Genomic DNA, 19772 nt, shown 5'->3' with positions numbered 1-19772 from the left:
ACCTAGATCTACAAGAAAATGTTAAATCATATTCAGCTCAACGGGACAGAGTAACATGATTGCATCTTTTAGTTTTCAAGCATTCCATATAATTAGAGATTTTAGTGGCTGAGTATGATGGTGCATACCTGTAATCCCAACTACTCAGGAGTCTGAGGCCAGAGAATCAAAAGTTTGAGGCCAGCAAGGCAAAGTGGTGCACACCTATAATTCCAGCAGCTTGGGAAGTTGAGACAGGAGGATTGCAAGGCCAAAGCCAGCCTCAGCAACTTAGCAAAGCCCTAAGCAACTCAGTGAGACCCTGTCTCTAAATAAAATAGAAAATAGGGCTGGGGATGTGGCTCAGTGGTTGAGTGCCCCAGAGTTCTATCCCTAGTACCAAAAAAAAAAAAAAAAAGGAAAAAATTTTGAGGCTAGTCTGGACAAATTAGGGAGACCTTATCTAAAAATAAAAATAAAAATAAAAAAAGCTGGGGGCGTATTCAGTAGTAGAGTAATGTCTGGGTTCCATCCCCAGTATTGCAAAAAACAAAAATATATAATACATATAATGTACAAAATATGTGTTGAATATTGATGTTACTGAAAAGGCTTTTAGTCAATAGCAGGCTGCTAGTAGTTAAGAAATTATGTGCAGGGGATAGGGATGTGGCCTAGTGTCTAGCATCCTTAAAGTCCTAGCACTGGAAGGAAAAAAAGGTTTATGCACATTTTCTTCTGGGAGGTGGGGTGTTGAGTCCCCCAATCCCCCCAATGTTCAAGGGCCTACTATGTTTGTATGAAGCTATAAACTTGATAAAGGGCCTAGCCTATTATGGGAGCAGAAGAGAACACCAGTAAATTCTGGAACCAAGATCAAATGGTAATATACTGTTATGTGGGGGCTGGGGTTATGGCTCAGTGGTAAAGTGCTCGCCTAGCATGCACGAGGCACTGGGTTCGATCCTCAGCACCACATAAATGAAAAATAAAGGTATTGTGTCCACCTAAAACTAAAAAAATATTTTTAAAATATATACTGTTATGTGAAAAAAAAATGTGTACAAGCTCATAAGTTTTAAAAAAGTATAGTGGAAAAAGATTAGGGCTGGGGTTGTGGCTCAGTGGTAGAGTGCTTGCCTCACATGTGTGAAGCACTGGGTTCAATTCTTAGCACCGCGCATAAATAAATGAATAAAGTAAAGGTCCGTCAACACTAAAAAATATTTTTAAAACAAGACTAAAAGGATATAAGCCAAAATATAACATTATTATCCATTTACTTAACTGTTTACACATAAATGAGCACTTTCTTTCTGTATGACACTTCTAAACATTGCAGAGTTAACCAAACTCAAAACAAACTGTATTGCTGTTGATAAACAAACTGCAGTTTATAATTTAAAAGCAAGAATTGCAGCAATTGTGAGCCACAGCCAACTCAAGAATACTAATTATGCAGTCACAGGAAAGGTAAGGTGTCCTTCCAGAAAACAGTAGGGAGATTCTGGTTCTTCAAAATGCACTAGAGCAGTAGGAATGTTGGCAAGCATGTCAGCCAGATTTTTTCATAGAACATTGAAGGTGAATCTGCAGTAAAACCACAAGATACACTTTATTTTAGTTTAAGAATCCCAAATGTATTGATCCTTTTTAATTTAGTAAGCAACCTCTGGCCCTGAATAATCAGTACATGGCCCATCAGGAGATCCCCTGTAGTTTGCACATGGCCCTTGAACTGTACTATGAATCACAGCTTTCAAAGACATTTTTCTAGTATACCTAAGTAGAGTTATAACTTGGTTGGTGCCCAGATTGTAAAATGTGAGGAACATCTGTCTATAGGTGCTATCCCATATTGTAGCCCAGTATCAATTTATGTTTACCCTCTTGATAATCTGATAACATGCTAACAGGACAGATCACAAAGTGTAAAATAATATTTCTAAGGCATAGGTGAGCATTGATTCCTTGTATCTCTTTTTTGGGGAGCGGGGAGTGGCTAATAGGGATTGAACCCAGAGGTGCTTTACCTAGACTTTTTTTTGAGCTATAGCCCCAGACATTTTTTTCTTTTTTCCTTTTTTGAGACGGGGCCTTGTTAAGTTGCTGAGGGTCTTGCTATGTTGCTAAAGCTGACCTCAAACTTGTGATCCTCCTGCCTTTGCCTCCTGAGTTGCTGCAATTACAGGCATGTGCTACCATGCCTGGGCTTTTTTTTTTTTTTTTTTTTTTAGTGGTTAGGTAGACACATTGCCCTTTGTTTTATTTTTTTTTTATGTGGTGCTGAGGATCGAACCCAGGGCCTTGTACACGCTAGGCTAGCACTCCACTGCTAAGCCACAACCCCAGTCCCCATGCCTGGCCTTTATATCATTCATACCATTGAAAATTGAATAAAGAGCCAGATGCAGTGGCACACACCTATAATCTCAGCTACTTGGGAGGCTGAAGCAAAAGAATTCCAAGTTTAAGGCCATCTTGGGCAATTTAATGAGACCCTGTCTCAAAATAAAATTTTAAAGTCTAAGGATTGGGACTGTGCCAGGGTTAATCCTTTCCCCCACCAAACAGCAGGAGTCACCTCCAGGAAAACTGGAGCTGCTACTGGAGGAATCTTTTTCAGTTTCTCATAGCTCTGGAATCCTGCCTGAAAGCCTGAGGTCCTTGGCCCTCAGGGAGAATCCGAAGATGTAGGCACAGAGGCCCTGACCCCTCACATCTAGGGTAGTTTAACATACTGCCACCAGCCAAGAGAGGCACCAACCCAGCTCCATGGAGCCCTGGATAGAGCTCCTGAGTCCATTTGAGGATATGCCTGGTACAGAGATGAGTCAGTCTGACATGGGGTAGACTGGTGGCGATTCTCAGGTGTCATCAAGTCTCTGCAGTCAGCAAAGTTGCCCTGATAGAGGACTCAAGGGGTAACAGAGGGATCCTCCAAGCAGACCAGAGGCCCCTTCATCCCTGAATGCTGTTTCTGATGAGGGTCCACCTGGCTCTGAACCCCCTAGGAGATGGCCACCTGATCCCCATGATGGGGACACCAAGGAACTGCCCCTGGAGCAGCCTCTACCATGTGGCCCCATAGGCACAGAACAATTGCAGCACATGGACTGAGGGTCAGAGCTTGGCCTCTAGCCATCCCATCAATTTGGCCCTGCAATCTAGTTTGGCCTTCGTGACAAGAACTCAGACCAACACATAGTGGTAGGAGACAGTTTAAAATCAGAGAAGGAACTAACAGCATCAGTCACTGAGGCCATTCTGATATCCCAAAATCGGGAGCTTCTCCCCAGTGCTTCTGCCTCAGCTGAACCACAATCCCAGAGCACCGTGTTCTGGGCACTGTGACCATTTCTTAGGCTAGCACCTATATCCTCATGTCTTCTATGGCAGCCCTGTGCCTCCCAGTTCCCAGGTCTCTGGAGGGGGCCATGGACTCTAAATTACATCCCAAAAAGGAGGCTTCCACTCTGGGACACCCTTACAGAACCCCAGCCCTTCCCTCAAGTACTGCTCTCTGGAGTAGCAAGCACTCAAGGGGCCAGATTCTGGATTTCAACACTGCAAGTAACAGAACTGGAGAAATTGATGGCTTCTTTTCCTCTACTCTCCAGCTTTCTGCCCCAGCCCTTTACCTGACCCACCTTTGCTTCAGGTATGCCAGGATCTGCCATCCCCTTCAGATTTTTACTCTGCTCCTCTGTAGCCTTGTGGCCAAAGTGGCTTCCTCAGGGGCCCCTGCATAGCAGATGCTTTTACCTATTGTAGATTCATAGCTGCTTGTGGTGAACTTTGGCCCCCTGCCACCAGCACCATCCCTACCCCCTTTCCCTGTTACTTTTGGGCACTGTTTTGCAACCTCCCAGCCTGGCTGTGTGGCCTCCACCTGCTAGACCCTTCCCCACTAGCTTGGGGCAAGCAGAGCTGCACCCAGTAGAACTAAAGCCTTTCCAGAATTACCAGAAGCTAAGCAGCAGCCTTGGAGGATCTGGGTTGTCTTGTACTCCCCCACCTGGAAGGTCCTTGTCTGGTCTCAATTCCGATCTCAAGGCCATCCCTTCCACCTATAGTGTATTCCATACCCAGCACTTTGACCTTTACCCTCAAGCCTCCATACTGGATGTCAAAACCTTGGGGAACGGACAGGGCCACCTTCCTTAGAAGGGCCTTCCAGAAGAGCAGAAGAGCCTTGGTCCCAAAGGGACAAGGATCCTGAATTGCCTCCACCCTGTTGAGGGAGTTCCCCTTCCCCCCACGCCACCCCCTGGGGCTTGTAAATACATTATAAAATATAAAGGGACCGGTGGGTGGGGATGGATTGTAGGGCTGGAGCCTCACTCCCCCTCCTCCCCTTCTTCTGGTCCCCTATTCCCGGTGCTGTTTGTTTTAAAAAGAATATTAAAAGATAAATAAAAATAAAAAGTGCTAGAGCACTTGCTTGTCATGTGCAAAGCTCTGGGTTTGATCCGAGCACACATATACACACAAAAAAAATTTCAGTGAAGAGAAAATTCCCAGCAATAACTAATAGGTTATAAATAAAACCTAGTCCTAGGATCCAAATCTGTATTACCTCAATAAAAAAATCAGTATGTTTACTTCTAAATTTTATTTACAAAACAACTTTGGAATCATTAAGGTACTGTTATCCTCCTCTCTGTTGACATCCATATAATATATGTGGGGTTTTGTTTTTGTTCTTGTTTTCTCTGTTCTGGACTGAGCTTCAAGCAGATAAATGGCACCACGCATGAGTAACCTTGTTATCTTTCTCCCCATCTAGGGTACCCCTTGGCTTTGTTTTATCGACATTACCTTTTCTACAAGGACAGCTACCTCATTCATCTCTTCCATGCCTTTACAGGCCTCTCAATTGCTTATTTTAACTTTGGTAAGTAAACCAAGTTAGCATTGACCCTGTGATTAGAAGGATGCTGGGAAGGAACATACTTGAACAAAATTTCCTTGAGAGAATTTGATGGTTTGGGAAGTTTTAATTAATGCTCTGCTTGCAAAGAGAGGGTTATATGGAAAGAGCTCAGCTTAACTTTTCCTTTTTTCCCCTTTTTATGTACATTCCTCTGTCAAGTAAAAACATTTTGAAAAATAATGTGTTGGGGCTGAGGTTGTGGCTCAGTGGAGTAGAATGCTTGCCTAGCATGCTTGAGGCACTGAGTTCAATCCTCAGCACCACATAAATGTAAAATAAAGATATGTGTCCTCTTAAAACTAAAAAATAAATATTAAAAAAATAAAAATAATGTGTTAAGCAAAGCAATTAAAAATTATACATGTATGAAAACGTCACATGGTATCCCAGAAGCATGTAAAATATTTACATTTTTCTATATCGATTTAAAAAATAAATTCAGAGCCAGGTTTGGAACACACCTATAATTCCAGATACTTGGAGGCTGAGGCAGGAAGATAGCAAATTGGAAGCTAGCCTCAGCAATTTAACAAAACCATAAGCAACTTAGTGAAACCCCATCTCAAAATAAAAAAGATAAAAAGGGCTGGCAATATTTCTTAGTGCCAGAGCTCCCCTGGGTTCAATCCCTAGTACCACAAAAAATAAATATATAAATTTAGGGCTAGGAATGTACCTCAGCAGTAGAGCACTTGCTTAGCATGCACAAGTTCCTGGTTCATTCTCCAGCACTGTGGAAATAAATTTAAATAATAAATACAAGCATTTTGATGGTAGCTTGCCTGACCCTATCAACAGAGAAGTATCAGTTTCTCTGCTATGGCTATAACTGAGTGACAGATCCAAGCATACCCCCTCAGAATGATCCCTCCATTCAAACATACAGAAATACCATAAGCACCTTGATAATCCCAATGTTTACACAACTAATTTTCATCCCCTTCCACCAAAACCACAGATTATTCTTTTTTTTTTTTAAAGAGAGAGAGAATTTTAATATTTATTTTTTAGTTATCGGCAGACACAACATCTTTGTTGGTATGTGATGCTGAGGATCGAACCCTGGCTGCACGCATGCCGTGCGAGTGCGCTACCGCTTGAGCCACATCCCCAGCCCCAAGATTATTCTTTAAAAAAAAAAAAAATCAGCCCTGGGGATATAGCTCAGTGGCAGAGCACTTGCCTAGCATATGTGAGGCACTGGGCTTGATCCTGAGCACCACATAAAGATGAAACAAAACAAAGGCATGCTGTCCATCTACAACTACCAAAAAAAAAAAAAATTAATATTCCTAATACCAAAGTGTTTTCTTTTGATATCTTTTTGTGGTTGAAAATCCTCAGAAGAGTGTAAATATAAAAAACCAAGCTAAAATTCTGTTCTCTGCATCTAGGATACCAGTTCTACCACTCCTTGCTCTGTGTTATACTTCAGTTCCTCATCCTTCGACTGATGGGCCGCACCAGGACTGCTGTCCTCACTACCTTTTGCTTGCAAATGGTAAGCATCTTTCTCTTAGCATCTCAGGTCACAACTGAGGCAAAAGGGAGGTAGGAGACTATGGTGTAGAAAAGGCAGTGGATTAAGAGATCTCATTTCCAACCCCTCCTTCCAATACTCAGCAGTCTGACTTTTGGTCACACTATTACTGGGCCCAGGTGTTTCATATGCAGATCATAATGCTAACACCTGCCGTGCCTCAAAGAAGGTGCACCAGCTAATCCTTTGCACAAGACTATGGAATTGAGTTTCATTGGTTCTCATCAGGATTAGCCTAGCAGTCTATGAGGGAAGTTTTCTAAAGGCAAGGAAGAACACCAATTTAGAATGAGCTAAGGAAGCTAAGCATCTCAGTTCTTGTCTCAGTTTAGCCCTTATTTTGCTAATAATCCTTGAGCACATCTCTTCCTATTATAGGCTCAGTGTCTCCATTTGTAAAAAAACTCCTTAAAGCTTCTAATGAGGGATTCCAGAATGAGGAGAAAGTAAAGAAAACATAGTAGTGATGGTAGAATAAATACTTGGTTCTCTCCTAGGCCTACCTTCTTGCTGGATATTATTACACAGCCACAGGCAACTATGACATCAAGTGGACAATGCCACATTGTGTCCTGACTTTGAAGCTGATTGGTGAGTGGTTGAGCATTGCCTTCCTCCTTCCAGCTGGGCCCTACCCACCTCGGACCAAAACCTTACTGGTACTTTCCCATTACACTCCTGGCTGCACTCAGTCCACAGGCCACATCCTCACATTGTCCTCTCCCTCTACTCTACCCACCCCTTCTCTCTCTGCTCAGGTTTGGCTGTTGACTACTTTGACGGAGGGAAAAATCAGGTAAGTACCAATTCCTCTGCAGAGAGGTTAAGCATTTAACCAGAGGGAAGGAGGAAGGCTATTGTTACCAAAAGACTGGACCCAAATACCAGGGGCAGAGCCTCTCCCTCATTCCCCAGCCTGTGTGATATCCATTTCAGATAGCTCTGAGCAAGAATCAACAACTCTAACTTGCTCAGGATCCAGCTCCTGCACAAAGTCCAAAGATCAGTGCCAACAAGGCATTTGTCAAAGCAGCAACAGCCAACAGTTGCTGAGCTACCCCACACATATTCATTTCCACATGAAGCAACTCTTTTCCATCCCCCAAGGAGAAGGCAAGCTGAAGAACCCCAGATAGTGGGGCACAGGGGTGGGGGACACTCAAACTGGCTCTTGGGGGGAGATTCGAGGCTATCCTGAACCATGCATTCTCTTCTCGGCATAGAATTCCTTGTCCTCTGAGCAACAGAAATATGCCATACGGGGTGTCCCCTCCCTGCTGGAAGTTGCTGGTTTCTCCTACTTCTATGGGGCCTTCTTGGTAGGGCCCCAATTCTCAATGAACCACTACATGAAGCTGGTGCAGGGGCAGCTGACTGACATACCAGGGAAGATGCCAAACAGGTAACTGCCCCTCCTGGTCAAGACTTCTATGTAGGTGTCTCACCCAACAGTCACTTCTGAAATGACTTTCCTGAAGGCCAGCCCCAGCTGCATTCTCCAGCCTGTCCTAGCACACAGAGCCATGTCACACAGACCTGGACTTTCACACCAGGCACTCTATCTGCCCATTGTCCTAGTGGGCACTTTTCTACCCAGGTTACTTCTAGCCATCCATGCTGAACTTGAAGCACAGACATAAACATTCATTTTTATGCCACAGGATTTTGTCTGAACCAGTCACATTCCTGTCTTTAAAGCCTGTTTTCTCATTTAAAGGGAAAAAAGACAAGAGAATGTTAAATATATAAAAGTATATATGATTATATATCAGAAGAAAATTTAAAAGTCACCAGAATTCCTTCACTGAGAACTTGTCTAACATGAGTTTCAGTTATCAGTTCAACCAAGATAGGAAGGAGCAAGTTGGAATTTGCTGGTGGTTATTATTCTCTACATGAGATTGTCAGTCCCAGTGTACATTGAGAACCCTGGTAAGAACCTGAGCTCAATAGCATCCCTGAAGGGTTAAACACTATAAGACTTACCCACACTGCTCCCCCACTGCCCTTACCATCCTGTGACTTACAGGTTTATGGGTACCATTCCTCATAACCAACCACTCGGGGGAGATCTCTTTCCCGGAAACAGTACCAACTTTGGAAGCAGAGCTCCTCGTGTCATTTTTACCCTGAAACACTCTTCTGATTAACTGAGGGTCACAGGGTGAAGGGCTTTGACTGTGCCCTCTGTGACCCAGCTCATTCCTTTCCAGCACCATACCAGCTCTCAAGCGCCTGAGTCTTGGTCTTATCTACCTGGTCGGCTACACCCTGCTCAGTCCCCACATCACAGAAGACTATCTCCTCACTGAAGACTATGAAGTGAGTGGTTGTTAACACAGCAGCACTGCCACTGCCTCCCAGATAGAAAGTGGACAGGCAAGGACCCCTGTAGATAGCAGAGAAGTAGGTGATGCCATCTACAAATGCATGTTGATTTTGCTCTAGATCTGTGAGAGTTGGTGTCAGTACCAGCTGGGCCAGGACATGTTCATCAGCGTTCGCTGAATGACCTTCGTGGGCACATGGCTGTGCCAGGTGCACTTTAGCACCCCTTTCCTCCCCATAAAGTGGCTCTTAGCTTGCTCTGTTATGTCCAAGTTCCTCCCTGGAGTGCAGCAGCTGCTGATCCTCCAGCCTATTTTCTTCTCTTGACTGACAGACTTGGGCCCTTCTAGGGAATTCAGAAACCAAGGGAGAGGGGAATGCTGGCTTTGTTCCTGCCCAGTTGAAAGGCTTGCAGCAGTTTCGTATCCATTCTGGGTAGGTTTCTCCTTAAACTAACATGAAATGTGGATATGTAAGGTCCCTTAGTACTTATTGTTTCAGACAGTACCTTGTGAAGGCAGGCAGCCAGTAGAAGAGTTAGGGACAGAGCTGTTTTCTGGGACTCGTCAGGGAAGATGAGAGATGTTTGCTGGACTCCCCTGCCTATTCCCTTTAGCCTGTTATAAAGGCAGTTAGGCCAGACTGTCCAGGCCCATCTGACAGATTTTGATAGGTATGAAGTAACCAGACACAGATTGGAAAAGGAAGAGCACTAAGGGGAACATGCCCGTGTACTATCTCTAACACATGTGTTCTCTTTCCTCAAGAACCACCCTTTCTGGTTCCGCTGCATGTACATGCTGGTCTGGGGCAAGTTTGTGCTTTACAAATACGTCACCTGTTGGCTGGTCACAGTAAGTAGGAAAGATGAAACAGGGTCATATTTAGACAAGCTGTGGGGGCTGGTAGGGCAGGAGTGGAGAGAATCTTGAGCTGTGCCTCCCCTCAGGAAGGAGTATGCATTTTGACCGGGCTGGGCTTCAATGGCTTTGAAGAAAATGGAAAAGCAAAGTGGGATGCCTGTGCTAACATGAAGGTGTGGCTCTTCGAGACAAATCCCCGTTTCACTGGCACCATCGCCTCTTTCAACATCAACACCAATGCCTGGGTAGCCCGGTAAGCAGTTGGAGAAGAGCCCTAGACATGAACTCCTTCCTTCTGTTGCTTTCCCGCACTGGAAGGCAGAGATATATGATGCCTCCTCTGTCCATCTTTCCCACTTGGGTAGACGGTCCATTTTTTTTTTCCTTTTTTTAGTTGTAGATAGACATCATGCCTTTATTTTATTTGCTTACTTATATGTGGTGCTAGGGATCAAACCCAGTGCCTCACACATGCTAGGCAAGTGCTCTGCCACTGAGCTATAGCCCCAGCCCTCCAGTCATTTTTACATACCCTTTAACCTATCTCATCTTCCTAAAAACATTCCATAAAAGGGCCTCAAGCCCTAGCTTAATCCCAGTTCTGCCACTGTATTTGTTACCCATTGCCCTGTTTATTTCTTCAATTGTCCTCACTAGAGTGTAGCATTTTGAGATTGATCTCTTTTCCCACTGCCCTTTCACTGTCAAGCACTTAGTAGGCATTCATTCAGTTGTTAACCTGGAGTCTCGTTTTCTGACTCTAAACAGCCATCACCTTCCATCTCTAAAGATATCCAATTAGCACTGTCTCCCACACCTCAACCCCCTATGGCCACAAGTGGGAGTCAAGTTACTCATCAGGGAACCAAGAACCCAGACGCAGGATGGTGGGAATGAGAATAGTTCTAGTTCGTCTAAGGCTCATCCTTGCCCACCCTTTTCTCTAGTTACTTCTTCAAACGGCTCAAGTTCCTTGGAAATAAAGAATTATCCCAGGGTCTCTCATTGCTGTTCTTGGCCCTCTGGCATGGCCTACACTCAGGATACCTGGTCTGCTTCCAGATGGAATTCCTCATTGTTATTGTGGAAAAGAAGGTGGGCCTCAAGGGTGCTGGATAGAAAGGGCATTCAGAAGGAGACAAGACACTGATGACCACTCTCCTTCCTCCTCAGGCTGCCAACCTAATTCGAGACAGCCCAGCCCTGAGCAACCTAGCTTCTATTACTATCCTGCAGCCCTTCTTCTACTTGGTGCAACAAACAATCCATTGGCTCTTCTTGGGTTATTCAATGACTGCCTTCTGCCTCTTCACATGGGACAAGTGGTTTAAGGTAATTAAGGCCCACCTAAATGGTTACCAGGAGATTCACTAAAACCTCTCATACCTCAAGATACCGCATGCTTCATCTCTCTCTTCCCACAGGTATATAAATCCATCTATTTTCTTGGTCATGTCTTCTTCCTGAGCCTACTATTCATATTGCCTTATATTCACAAATCAATGGTGCCAAGGAAAGAGAAGTTAAAGAAAATGGAATAATCTATTTCCCTGGTAAGTAAATATTCTACACCTAACGTAAAACTGCCAGGTTTTAGACTGGAGCCACAGACTAGGAGAAAAGCTGGTATTGGAAATTTGGGGTGGATTTCAATGTAGTCTGGCGCTGAGGGACACAGTATGGGGTATTGATACTCTAACTAAGGAATGTAGGCAGAAGCTGCAGGACCCAGACCAGGACCTGGACATGCCACTCTGACCAGCCTTCCATTCACATCTTGCCTTGCAGGTGGCCTAGAGCAGGACTGGTGCAGAAACTACTTGTCTCCCTTTTCATAGCACTCCCTCACCCAAGAGCACAGTGAACAGAAAAGCCAGGGAGCTGGAAGCCATGCCACTCCCAGCTGTGCCTCTGCTGCCCGCCAAGTCTTCACTGGGCCAAAGGGGAAGTTCTTGTGGGAGGAGCAGAGGGGATGCACCCCCCTCAGGCTCCCCCATGCACGTTGCCTTATCTCTCCTCTCTAGCCAGGAATCTGTTGTGTTCTTCTTCTGCCAATTTACTACGATTGTATATGTGCTGCTACGCCCACCCCCCCCATGGGGGGGAGGGAGGGCACAAGGCCCCACCTGCTCCACTTTTTCTATCTTGGAACTGTACCAGATAAAATCACTTCTGTTTGTTCAGTTTTTCACTGCTAGCATTCCTGACTGCTTTCTTTCAAACACACAATTCTCTGTACTTGCCATGGCTGAAGTCATCAGGTTCTTTCCCTTAACAGTACAGGAATCTGGGAAAACAGGAACTAAAGCCTGCCTTCAAAGCCTTCAACCAACCAAATCTGCAAACTCTGTGTACCTCTGAAGTCTAAGAGGAACAAATAGTTCATCCAAGTAGATATAACCAGGTTTGCAAAAAACAGTATTTATAGGTTAAAGAAGAGCAAATATACAGCAATGTTTTCCCCAAACTCCACAGTCTTCAGTGCAGCAGCAGTCAACAGAGTCGAGGGATACAACGCCAACAGTCCTTTGTTTCAGAACTAGGTTCTGCTACTGTCAAATAACCCCCCATACTTCTTCAAAGGCTGTGGTAAGTTTAGCACAGGTGAGGGCAGCAGAAAGAGGGTAGTTGCTCATGGACACCATCTTCTCTGTATATTCCACATTGACCTTAGGAGAGAAGAATCTGGTCAATAGTCACTCCATAGCAAGTTCGGCCCTTCTTCAGGGCAGGAAAAATGGCTCAGCTAATATTTCACCAGTGTGTTTAATATCAGACTTCTAAAAAGAACGAAGAAGATGCTAGCTTTGTCTGTTACAAATATGCCAGCAATCCTCAAAGGATACACTGAGGCAGGAATTGGAACCACCATTTGTCTTCTAGATGTATTGCTACCCTCTATTTCTCATTTTATAAGGACAAGGATTGTCAAGGCTGGGGAACTGGCGTGGGCAGAACACTTGCTAAGTGCTTGCTCTTGGAATTCTGTACTGAGCTTCAACTCTATGAAGAATCTTTTTTTTTTATTATTTTTTTAAAGAGAGAGGGAGAGAGAATTTTTTTTTTTTTTAAAGAGAGAGTAAGAGAGGAGAGAGAGTGAGAGAGAGAGAATTTTTAATATTTATTTTTTAGTTCTCGGCGGACACAACATCTTTTGTTGATAAGTGGTGCTGAGGATCGAACCCGGGCCGCACGCATGCCAGGCGAGCGCGCTACCGCTTGAGCCACATCCCCAGCCCGAGAGAATTTTAATATTTTATTTTTTAGTTTTCGGCGGACACAACATCTTTGTTGGTATGTGGTGCTGAGGATCGAACCCGGGCCGCACGCACGCCAGGCGAGCGCGCTACCGCTGAGCCACATCCCCAGCCCCTCTATGAAGAATCTAAGGGTAAAGCCCAGACCTTACCTTGCCATGGGCAAAGGCCCCCACCACAAAAACAATAGGGTCACTCCTAGGTACCAGTTGTCGCACATCACTGATGACTGGAACAGAAAATGAAGTGCCAATTTTCATACAACCAACTGGGAAGTGATCTGACACTGGATTCTTAATTACCTAAAGAAAAACAGAAAAATCAGCCCCAATAAGAGTCCCAGAACCCCACCTCCAATCAGTAGGTTTAAGACCTCACCTTCAAAAGCTTCTGGGGACCATCAGCTGCTCGTACACTGAGCTTGTGTAAAAGCTGAACTAGAAGAGGAAAAAGTTCAGAGATAGGTTTACTCCTACCAGTGACACAATCAGAAAAACCCACAGCTAAGACGAGTTCTACATTCCCTTTATATCCCCAGACTGTACTCTTAAAATGTTACAAAAAAACGACTGTCAGGCATACAACCAGTAGGTAGTGAGAGGTTCAGATCTCCCTTTTTCGCTCAGCCAGGAACCTACTACAAAAAACAGGAGAGTAGGGCTGGGGTTTTGGCTCAGTGGCAGAGCCAAAATGTGTCAGGCACTGGGTTCGATCCTTAGCACCACATAAAAATAAAAAAATAAAGGTACCGTGTCCATCTACAACTCAAAAAAGAATATAAAAAGAAAAGAAAAAACAAAAAATAGGAGAGTAGAATTTCCATGAATGTGGAAAAATAACACGAGTCTGTCCTGGCATTAGTCACATCCCTCTCCCCTCACTGAATAATGCCACATTTCATTCTCCCTTTTCCTCTTCCTCCCTTCTTCACTACTGCCAAGTTCATTCTGAACTTAAATCCAAAGGCTTCTCACCCATTAGGCCACAGAAGCGGTCAAAGGTTCTAGGAATTCGAGTCTGTGGGTTCACTTCAATCAGCACATTCTTCTGTGTGTGGATATAAACCTGCAGCAAGCCAGCTCGATTTAGGGGACTGTCCATCAGCATCAATAAGCTCTGAGGAAGACAGAAATCAAGGCACAGTGAAGGCTAAAGAGACACATCGTTCAGCTGCCTTACATTCAATATAAAGGTTGAAAAGGCTGTGTGTGAGCTTTATCCCTTTAGTTACCTGGTGGGTTATGTCTGGTCTCACTTCCCCAGGATCCCGTCCATTCTTCAACAACATGGACTTGTGCTTGTCGCAGTTGAGTAGCTCATATGTCTTTCCTACCTGAAGAACAGAGAACATGATACAGCAACAGAAGCTTCTATTATTTAGCATAGTCATTCTCAAGGTGTGGTCCCTGAACCAGCATCATCATCTGAAAACTTGTTCAATAGGCAAATTCTCAGGCCTACTTAATGCCTATGAAGTCAGAAACTCTGGGGGTGGGGCCCAGCAAGTCCTTCAGGGGATCACTGTGCAGCCACATTTACATGCATACCTCCCTAAATAACAGATCTTAGAAGAGAAGGGGAGGAAGGGCACAACCTATAATCTACACTAAATCTAATTGTAAAACTGCAGTTATTAGGAAGGCCACTCTAGAACCAGATAGGAATTAGGTTATTGAACAAGGCTGAAAGCTTATGTTTATCACAGAAGCAATATGTATGTTCTGGGGAAAACAATACATAACCTCTACCCTCAGTTTGCTTAAAACACACATGGATTAAGTGCATATGCTACAAATGTGAATAGAAGTTAATGTGGAAATCCTAATGATAGGAAGTCAAGGAACACTTTTCTAAGATGTAAAACAATTTAGAAGGGTTACTCACTCCTAGTTTTTGACTGGCATGAGTAAAGACATAAAAGAGAATTGAGAAAGGGGCTGGGGCTGTAGCTCAGTGGCAGAGCACTTGCCTAGCATGCATGAGGCACTGGGTTTAATCCTCAGCACCACATACAAAATAAAATTTTTTTTAAAAAGGCATTCTGCCCATCTATAACTACAAAAATTAAAAAAAAATCAAGAAAGAGGAGAAACATTATTTGGGGAAAAGTGAGAACAGAGGCACTGAAAGATTGGGATTCTATATGAAACTGCTTATGTATCAAGCATAAAGCCAGAAGGAATTCTGGAGTAAGAGGAGCACAATGGAAATGTCTCAAATATTACTCTGGTAATTTTATGTATATGTGAAAAAAGACCAATTAGAAGTATGATTTTTAAAAAAAAGAGTTGGACTACACCTGTAGCATCTCAAATAATTGCAAGTTTATGGGAAGAGGGATGTAGATTCTGAAATCACTTGAACAGCCTAAATAACAATGGCCAGGGGTATAGCTCAGTGGCAGAGCACTTGCTCAGCATGCACAATAAAAAACAGAAATGTCACAAAGAGTAAGCATGAAGAAAGAACAAAGAACCAAAAACTGAAGCCATGGGATACCTTGAAGAAGAACCTCTTAAACAGACTAATCCAGTTTCAATCCATTAGAATTTAACCAGCGACTTTGTTCTTTCAGTGAAACAGAATAGAAACATCAAAGTAGCTGGGTGGGTGGCGCCTGTAATCCCTACTACTATAGAAGTTGAAGCAGGAGGACAGCAAGTACAAGCCCAGCTTGGGCAACCTACGCTGTTGCAAAATAAAAACCTGGGGATATAGTTCCATGTTAGAGCACCCCTGAGTTAAATCCCTAGTACTACCAAAAAGGAGGGGGGGGGGGTCAAAATATTTCACATAATGATTTATGAAACTTTTGGTGTCATACAGTTCATTGTGTATACTGGCTCACAATGTAACTTTTTGGTGGGTTAATAAGCTTGAAAAATCACTGACTAGAATAAAGAGAATGAATACCAGGTGTCTTGACTGTAAAAGGTATTGAAAGCCAGGCATGCTGACATACACCTATAATCCCAGTGACTTGTGAGTTTGGGACAGGAAGATCACAAGTTTGAGACCAACCTGCACAATTAAGCAAGACCCTTTCTTTAAAAAAAAAAAAAAAAAAAAAACTTAAGGGCTGAGGTTATAGCTCAGCAGTAGACCACTTGCCTAGCATATGCTGCGTTTGATTCTCAGAACCACATAATAATAAATAAATAAAAATAAAATTAGTGTATCCAACTACACTGAAAAAAATCTTTAAAAAATAAAACTTAAAAACGTGTTGGCATGTGTAGCTCAGTGGTAGAACACCCACGGGTTCAAACCCCAGTACCAAAAAAAGATATTGGAGATAGAAGAATTTCAACATCTTTATTTTTACCTATCATTCATTCATCTCTTTCCCTGAATGTAATAAAACAACCTGCAATCCCTTGGTTTAACCTAATAACAGAAGAATGAGCAGCATCATAAAAATTCAAGGTTTTTTTTGTACTGGGGATTGAACCCAGGGACACTCAAATCACTAAATCCCCAGCCCCTTTTTTATGGTTTGTTTTTTCTTAATTTTGAGAAAAGTTCTCATTAAATTGCTGAGTGTAGCCTCAAACTTGTGACCTTCCTGCCTCAGTCTCCCAAATTGTTGGTATTATAGCATGATCAGCAGAAACTCAATAATTAAGTGAATAAACAGATAAAAGTAGAAATCACTTTTGCAACAAGCTGACCAAGGGAGCTTGCAATTAAAGAACAATATGTTCAGTGGCCTCAAGGAATAAGAGAACTTAGTGCTTTCAAAGAACTTAAAGTAAATGAGGTTAGAATATATAAAGAAATAGAACAGCCTCAAATAAGACTGGCAGAAACAACAGGTGTCAATACATTGAAGACAAAACTTGACAATACAGTCTGATGAAGATTTCCACCAGCTATGAATTCTACATCACCCTTGAAGTACCACTGTTGACAACTTAGCCCAAATGCTTCTAGAGTTTGCTTTATGAATTTTAATTTGGCCATAAACTTCTCAGTAAGTAATCTGGAATAAATAATATTAACAACTTACTCCAATGCCAGACATTATTCTAAACACTTTATGTTTTTAATTCCTTTAGTCCTTCTAATCATTATTATCCCCATGGACTATATAAAGCAATTAAGTAAAATGATTTGCCTAATGCCACACAACTAGTAGCCAAAAGGATTTGAATCCAGGCAGTCTAGTGTGAGTCTGCATTCTCAAATACTGCTGACACAAACAAGCTTTTCACATTTGCGAATTACAGTTATATGGGATAGCCTGATATGACAAATGTCAAAATTAACATTCAGAGTTAATAGGCCGGGCAAGGTAGTGCAAGACTCTAATCACAGCAGCTCAGGAGGCTGAGACAGGATTGCAAGTTCAACGCCAGTCTCAGAAATTAGTGAGGCCCTAAGCAACTGTCTCTAAGTAAAAAATAAAAAAGGGCTGGGGATGTAGCTCAAATGGTTAAGCACCCCTGGATTCATCCCTGGTACCAAAAAAAAAAGAATAGTTAATAGGCCAGAAAGCTAGTAAGTAATTACTGAGAAAGAAGAGCCTGTTAGGGTAGAAATATATATTACATTTGAGGTTAGCCTGGACAATTTAGGAAGACACAGTCAAAAAGGGCTGGGACATGGTCACAGTGACAACACCTATAATCTCAGTGACTCAGGGAAGCTGAGACAGAAGGATTCCAAGTAGAAGACCAGCCTGGGCAATAAGAAACTTTCTCAAAATTGGGTGGTTGGGGGTGGGGGGGTTGCTAGGGATGTAGGTTGGTGGTAAAGCACCCTGGGTTCAATCTGGAGAGGAAAAAAATATGAATTACAGAAGTCAGGCATGATGGAGTACATGGGAGGCAGAGGCAGGAGAATCACAAATAGTAGCCAGCCTAGGCTACGTAGCAAGACCCAGCCTCACCAGATGCAGTGGTGCATACCTGTAATCCCAGCAATTTGGGAGGCTGAGGCAAAAAGGATCACAAATTTGTTTTTGTTTTTTTAAAAATGGAGAGAGAATTTTAATATTTTGTTTTTTTTTTTTTTAGTTTTCGGCGGACACAACATCTTTGTTTGTATGTGGTGCTGAGGATCAAACCCGGGCCACACGCATGCCTGGCGAGCACGCTACTGCTTGAGCCACATCCCCAGCCGGAGGATCACAAATTTGAAGTCAGCCACAGCAAGGCTCTAAGCAATTTAGCAAGACCCTCAAATTTTAAAAATTTGAAAAATAGTTGGGGATGTACCCCAGTGGTAAAGAACCCTTGGATCTAACCCCCCCAAAAAATAAATACCCCCCCAAAAAAAAGACCGTCTCAAATAGTTTTAAGGGACAGGGACATAGCTCAGTGCTAGAGCACCCCTGGAGTTCAATCCAGAAAGAAGGCAAAAAGGAGGAGGAAAGAAAGGAAGAGAAGAAAGATATCAATTACCAGAGAAAATGAAAACGTGCCAGTGCAGGCCTGTAATCCCTATCACATAGAAGGCTGAGACAGGAGGATCACAAGTTCAAAGTCGTCCTCAGCAGTTTTGCCAGGCCTTGTCTCAAAATACAAAATAAAAAAGACTGGGGATGTAGCTCAGTGGTAAAGCATTTCTGGATTCGAACACAAATTAAAAAAAAAAAAAAGATGGAAAAGAATCTCACCTTAGATTATGAAAACATACTACTACTTTTCAAAAAATATTTATTGCAGTTGGACACAATATCTTTATTTTACTTATTTATTTTTATGTGGTGCTGAGGATCAAACCTACGGCCTCTCACATGCTAGGCAAGCACTCTACCGCTGAGCCACAATCCCCATACTTTTTAAAAGAACTTTCATTACAGTCCCCCTTTGTGGTACACAATTGAGGCATATCCCCATTTTATAAAATGAGAACAAACTTATTTTCCCAAAATCATACAGAAAAAATAAGTGTTAAAAACCAAGATCTGGGGCTGGGGTTGTGGCTCAGAGGTAAAGCGCTCACCTAGCATGCGTGAGGCACTGGGTTCGATCCTCAGCACCACATAAAATAAATAAAAGATTGCATCAACCTATAACCTTAAAAAAAAAAAAAAAGGCAATATGACATCCAAACTTCTTTGGAGGCTACTCGATGAACAAGCTTAGCTTGCCCAAGGCTTTAAGTTTTATTCCGTTGAAAGAAATAAATAAATGATGGTAAAAACTAAATAAAAATGTATTAAATTAATTGGTCCAGGCAGTATTCGAGGTAGATAGAAACAGATGACAGCAGAAATCCTTTAACGAAATTAAAGATTAAGTCCTTAGCAATAAATGGTTGGACAACCTAGGCTACAGTAACTACCTTTCTCCTTTGGGATGTAGGAGGCTGCGATAGACGATCTCGCCTCACTTGAGTTGATTTTATATTAGGTAATCTTGGTAAACAAATGGAATCAGGGACGTGAGAGTCAAGAAAGTGGGAGTCAAGAAAAGCAAAAGAAAACTGGTATTGCAACACAGAATGTGAAACCAGAGACTGCCTACTAGGTGAACCATCCTTCAACTCTTTCTCCATCCTCCCTAAATCCCACGGAGACCCAGCTTATATGTCTACCTGTTCCAAACTACCTTGACGGTTTCCAGACTGGCCCCTTCCAACACCACAATGAGCCTACGACCTCCACTCTTGCTTCCTGCCCCGAGTCGAGGCCTCTTAGGAGCCACAGCATCCCAGTCCTGCTCCTGCTCGCCAAAGCGCAGCTCACGAGGTTGGAACTCATCACTGGGCGCGGCCATCTTTACAGCCAGCCCGGAAGTCCTGCTAACGTCTTTAACTAGCACCTCCAGCTCGTCAGAATCTCAAACTTCCTGCCGGACGCCATTTTGAAAATGGGCGCTCAGAAACGGCGAGGGCCTGAAGTCCGGATCAGCAGGGTTCCA

The 19772-nt window shown here is 43.1% G+C and overlaps 2 protein-coding genes across 5 annotated transcripts in view; one reads left to right on the top strand and one right to left on the bottom strand.

Annotated features, from left to right (window-relative positions):
• LPCAT3 (lysophosphatidylcholine acyltransferase 3) overlaps nt 1-18723 on the top strand; it is a 54077-nt gene extending 35354 nt beyond the window's left edge. For 2 of the 3 annotated variants that reach the window (XM_081309266.1, XM_081309268.1), the window contains 12 exons: nt 4769-4876; nt 6310-6416; nt 6953-7046; nt 7214-7251; nt 7679-7857; nt 8669-8777; nt 9551-9637; nt 9733-9899; nt 10594-10741; nt 10820-10978; nt 11071-11199; nt 11435-11837. In XM_081309266.1, coding sequence (XP_081165392.1) covers nt 4769-4876; nt 6310-6416; nt 6953-7046; nt 7214-7251; nt 7679-7857; nt 8669-8777; nt 9551-9637; nt 9733-9899; nt 10594-10741; nt 10820-10978; nt 11071-11187 — 1313 coding nt within the window. In that variant the 3' untranslated portion in view covers nt 11188-11199; nt 11435-11837. Of the gene's footprint in view, nt 1-4768; nt 4877-6309; nt 6417-6952; nt 7047-7213; nt 7252-7678; nt 7858-8668; nt 8778-9550; nt 9638-9732; nt 9900-10593; nt 10742-10819; nt 10979-11070; nt 11200-11434; nt 11838-17921 lie in introns of those variants that run through there. The other variant, XM_081309267.1, reaches the window with a different exon arrangement.
• On the bottom strand, nt 12048-19766 carry EMG1 (EMG1 N1-specific pseudouridine methyltransferase). 2 transcript variants are annotated; one of them, XM_081309269.1, is made up of 6 exons: nt 19461-19766; nt 14135-14236; nt 13878-14019; nt 13282-13340; nt 13056-13205; nt 12048-12315 (listed from the first exon to the last, which is right to left on the bottom strand). In XM_081309269.1, exons 1-6 carry the CDS (start codon nt 19626-19628, stop codon nt 12202-12204), a joined length of 735 nt encoding a protein of 244 aa, XP_081165395.1. In that variant the 5' UTR covers nt 19629-19766; the 3' UTR covers nt 12048-12201. The 2 variants fall into 2 exon arrangements, with proteins under 2 accessions (XP_081165395.1, XP_081165396.1); XM_081309270.1 differs by having other exon boundaries at nt 19447-19582.
• Nucleotides 19767-19772: the final 6 nt, after the last annotated feature.

Source organism: Spermophilus citellus (genome assembly GCF_964194105.1).
Source record: "Spermophilus citellus genome assembly, chromosome: 10".
NCBI lineage: Eukaryota > Metazoa > Chordata > Mammalia > Rodentia > Sciuridae > Spermophilus > Spermophilus citellus.
This window is presented reverse-complemented; position numbering and strand designations above follow the sequence as displayed.

What these genes read in the sequence shown, in the direction of transcription:
- EMG1 (XM_081309269.1), bottom strand. Translation starts at nt 19,628, where the DNA reads ATGGCCGCGCCCAGTGATGAGTTCCAACCTCGTGAGCTGCGCTTTGGC. An exon ending in GACCAGACATAACCCACCAG is followed by an intron (nt 14,020 to 14,134) that starts GTAACTAAAGGG and finishes TGTCTTCCTCAG; the next exon opens with AGCTTATTGATGCTGATGGA. An exon ending in GTCCCCAGAAGCTTTTGAAG is followed by an intron (nt 13,206 to 13,281) that starts GTGAGGTCTTAA and finishes GTTTTTCTTTAG; the next exon opens with GTAATTAAGAATCCAGTGTC.